This window comes from Sphaeroforma arctica (assembly GCF_001186125.1).
Source record: "Sphaeroforma arctica JP610 unplaced genomic scaffold supercont1.246, whole genome shotgun sequence".
Lineage (NCBI taxonomy): Eukaryota > Ichthyosporea > Ichthyophonida > Sphaeroforma > Sphaeroforma arctica.
Window position 1 is genome coordinate 41,135 of NW_014040312.1, and position 1,869 is coordinate 43,003.

Consider the following 1,869-nt stretch of genomic DNA (forward strand, 5'->3'; position numbering starts at 1 on the left):
ATATCAGCTCATGAATGCCGCGAACATTGAACGATGGTCGAAATCCATACAATACATACCCCGATACTATTGCCCATTGATTCTGCACAAATCTCCGCAAAATCTCTTAGCAAACAGCCATAGTACAGTCCATAGAAGAGCATGGTAGTTACGACCTCCATGGCGTACTGGCGTGCCTTGACATCTCTATTCATCGCCGCACCCCCACCAAACAATATGAGCATGAACAGTATATACCCAGCCAAGCCCACGCCATAGCAGAGCTTATACATCATAAGAAAGTAGTTGTACACCAACTTCGGTGTACGCGAGTGCAATGGCTTGCGTGTCGCCTTGAAGGAGATCCAACCAGTGAGGATACTGAATATGGTCCACACCGTCAGCATCTGGTTCAGACTGTTCCTGATACTGAACCACACGGGCACTACCCACATGGCGAAGAGAGTATACCTGAAGTTGACAACAAAAGGGAGTGTTACTCTATGAAGTATATACATATACAAGATAAATCTACCGGAGGGCCCGATAGATGAATTGAAATTATGTCGTGAAGATATAAGAAGTGGTGAAGCGTGTTTACCTGAAGTATAAGTATACGGTTATTTAACGTATGGCACAAATATATGATTTGGACGAGAGTAGGGTACGGTGGTCCGGGGGTTCCAAATGTTACTTTCATCGCGTATGTGCGCTTCCGACTGTTGATACTGCCACTCCAGATTACAGGTAACATATAGATATTGCATTAGATCAAAACGAACTAAATGAATAAACTAGAATATTATTTTTCACTAAACCGACTAACACCCGCTTATATACTTATCTACGCCTCACTGTTACATCCTACATATAATCTGAACACTCGTATGTTTTTGCCTATACGAAGATTCTGAACAAACACTCCTCATATACCTCTTGTATGATTTCTCGTTGTGTTTCTTCCACAGCATCAGTAAAAACTGTGCACCGATTGTCACCAGCATGATTATAAAGAACATCTCTGCGTGCATGGAGTCGTGGCCTTCGTGTTCTTTACGGAACGCCAGTACTTCCTGTTTGACTTTGAGGCGACGTATCTGCGTACGAGCGATAACGAATAAGGAAGTTGATTTAAATGACAATTGTTAGAGGCACGCAATGGGTGGTGTATGTATATTGGCACGTGCACAAAAATTCGAGAATGGATGCCTGTCACATCCGTATCAATTATATTATTTATGCGAAATCAGGATCCGGGTACGGAGAAGCTAGAAACACCGTATTTCCTAGATTCGAGTGCGCATTTCAATATACACAATAGATTTTCAATGTACATAACCATCTATCTTTATGACCATCTACTGCACACATAGATATTTATGTACTAAGCAGTCATGGCAAGTTTATATTCCTTTACGATAACATTTCTAACAGGTGTATATTCCTTCACAAGCAGTGTTTCTGAAAAGTACCTATCAAAGTAGATAAGTATTTTGAGTCGCGTACACGCGTACAAAAGGACCTAGAGCACACTTGAGGAGTGGTTTTACATCCATATGCATATTAACACGGAATATTCGTGTCATAGCTTTCATATACATTGACATATATACATTCGGCCTTCACATGTGTGCGTATAGACAAAATACCCGAAAAGATACAGGTATGTGTTTGAGCACATAAATATAGTCATAATGCATATATATATATATATATATATTGTCACATATACACATATAGGATTATATATCTATACAAATATATACAATCACATACATAGATATTTATATAGATATAAATATAAATTTAGATCTATATATATATATATTTATGTATATATATATATATATGTGTGTGTGTGTGTGTGTGTGTGTGTGTAGTAATTATTTG

The 1,869-nt window shown here is 38.5% G+C and overlaps 1 protein-coding gene across 1 annotated transcript in view; it reads right to left on the reverse strand.

The window, feature by feature from the left end:
* Nucleotides 1-8: 8 nt before the first annotated feature.
* SARC_04407 (hypothetical protein) overlaps nt 9-1,869 on the reverse strand; it is a gene marked incomplete at its 3' end in the record, with an annotated part of 2,412 nt that continues 551 nt past the window's right edge. Inside the window, exons 2-3 of the mRNA XM_014301762.1 lie at nt 913-1,076; nt 9-450 (exon numbers count right to left, since the gene is read on the reverse strand). Coding sequence (XP_014157237.1) covers nt 9-450; nt 913-1,076 — 606 coding nt within the window. The remainder of the gene's footprint in view (nt 451-912; nt 1,077-1,869) is intronic.